The 2,097-nt window shown below is 45.6% G+C and overlaps 1 protein-coding gene across 1 annotated transcript in view; it reads right to left on the minus strand.

Annotated features, from left to right (window-relative positions):
* The window catches only part of Ankrd27 (ankyrin repeat domain 27 (VPS9 domain)), a 34,647-nt gene that overhangs the window by 25,603 nt on the left and 6,947 nt on the right, over positions 1-2,097 (minus strand). Inside the window, exons 5-7 of the mRNA XM_013026155.1 lie at positions 1,327-1,481; positions 156-215; positions 15-68 (exon numbers count right to left, since the gene is read on the minus strand). Of these exons, the coding sequence (XP_012881609.1) occupies positions 15-68; positions 156-215; positions 1,327-1,481 (269 nt within the window). The remainder of the gene's footprint in view (positions 1-14; positions 69-155; positions 216-1,326; positions 1,482-2,097) is intronic.

Raw genomic sequence — 2,097 nt, forward strand, 5'->3', positions numbered from 1 at the left:
CTACCCCTTCTCACCTCTACTGCCTGCTTCATCAGATTCATTTGAGCTTCTTGCTTCGCAAGAACCTTCTAGAAAGCAAAAGAAGTGCAGCTAGAGAGCCATAATCTACATGTGGGCCAATGACAGGTCTAGCGTTTGAAAGTCCTGCCACTTACCAAATGAGAGTCTCTCAGAAGCTGCTGGAGGCATTTGGTGTAGAGTGCATTCACTGAGTCCTGTGAACACGTGTGTGTGTGTGAGAGAGAGAGAGAGAGAGAGAGAGAGAGAGCAAGAGAGAGAGACAAAAAGAGAGAGAGAAAGAGATCCTCTTAGAACTGGAAACTGTAACACAGAAGCCTGACTATAGGACACATACTGAGATAAGAAAATCCTCAACAGCTCTATCTCCTGGGTGATAAGCCTGAAGGAGCAATGCAAACTTCTTCAGAGTGTGTGTGTGTGTGTGTGTGTGTGTGTGTGTGTGTGTGTGTGATTGGGGCTTGAACTCAGAGCTTGGGTGCTATTGGAGATATGGACTTTCCTACCCAGCCTGGCTTTGAACTGTGATCCTCAGATCTCAGCTTCCTGAATAGCTAGGATAACATGTGGGTGCCACCAGCCCCTGGCTTGCTTCACTTTTTTCATTCAAGGTGGTCATTCTACCATTTGAACCACATCTCCACTTCTAGCTTTTTGCTGGGTGACTGGAGATAAGGTCTCACAAACTTGTCTGCCTAGGGCTGGTTTTGAACTGTGATCCTCAGATCCTAGCCTCCTAAGTAGCTATACAGGCATAAGCCACCTGCACTTGGCTTCAAACAATTTTTTTAAATCAATTGTCAACACCTTTAAGTGTCCATGCATTAGAAGTAGGAAAAAAATCCTGCCTTATGTTAACTTAGATGATAATAACATTCTCTTGGTGCCGGTGGCTCATACCTGTAATCCCAGCTACTCAGGAGACTGACATCTGAGAATCACAGCTCAAAGCCAGCCCAAGTAGGAAAGTGTGTGAGACTCTTTATCTCCAGTGAATCATCAAAAAGCCAGAAATGGAGTTGTGATTCAAGCAGGAGAGAGCTAGCCTTGAGCAAAAAAAGCTCAGAGTCAGCTCACAAGCCCTGAATTCAAGCCCTAGAATTGGGACAAAAGAAAATTAATTTTAACAACACTCATATTTCCACTTCTCCAGGATTCTCAAGTTGTGGTAGTTGCAAATGCCACTTTTATACTTAGACTCATTTAAACACCTCACCAGGGGCAGGAGAGGGCGTAGCTGGGAAAGGGGAAGAAGGACATCTGGGCTCTGAGCTGGCTAGGCAGAGATAGAAAGACAGGGCCACTGACTATGAGGTGACGAAGGCTCTTTCTGTCACATTCCCGGGATGTCCGGTGGAAGCAGGCAATGTTCTTGTCAAACCTCTCAGAGTGTCTTCCCAAAAATTCTCTCACATCTTCAATGGTTTTCAGGAAAAACGGATCCGAAGGCACTGAAGGCTCTTCTAAACAAAAAGAAGAAATAGCTGGGCACTGTTGCTCATGCCTGTCATCCTAGCTACTCAGGCTGAGATCTGAGAATCGTAGTTCAAAGCCAGCCCAGGCAGCAAAGTTCATGAGAGTCGTATCTCCAATGAATCACCAGAAAATCTGTAACTCAAAGTGGTAGAGCACTAGCCTTGAGCAAAAGAGCTCAGGGACAGTGCCCAGGCCCTGAGTTCAAGCCCCATGACTGTTGCACACGTGTGTGTGCACACACACACACACACTAAGAGTCCCAAAGAGAAAGTCAATGCTAAAGTTCTATACAGCTCAGGGATGGACATTCACACCACAGATTTATCCCAGACCTGGTGAAGCTGACATGGAATTGTCTAACTCCCAACCAAGGCAACCATTCATGCACCATACCTCCATCCACTTCTCTTTAGCAAGAAATGACTTTAAAGTTTCTAAAAGATTTTACAATGCTATGCTATGCTTTTTTTTTTTTCCTTTGGTCGTGGGGCTTAAACCTTGGGCCTCAAGGGCTGGGAAGGTGGCTCAGTGGTAGAGTGCTTGCCTTGCATGCCTGAGGCCCTGGGTTTGATTCCTCAGCACCACATAAGCAAAAAGAAAAAA

Source organism: Dipodomys ordii, unplaced genomic scaffold (assembly GCF_000151885.1).
Source record: "Dipodomys ordii isolate 6190 unplaced genomic scaffold, Dord_2.0 Scaffold92, whole genome shotgun sequence".
In the NCBI taxonomy this organism is placed as follows: domain Eukaryota; kingdom Metazoa; phylum Chordata; class Mammalia; order Rodentia; family Heteromyidae; genus Dipodomys; species Dipodomys ordii.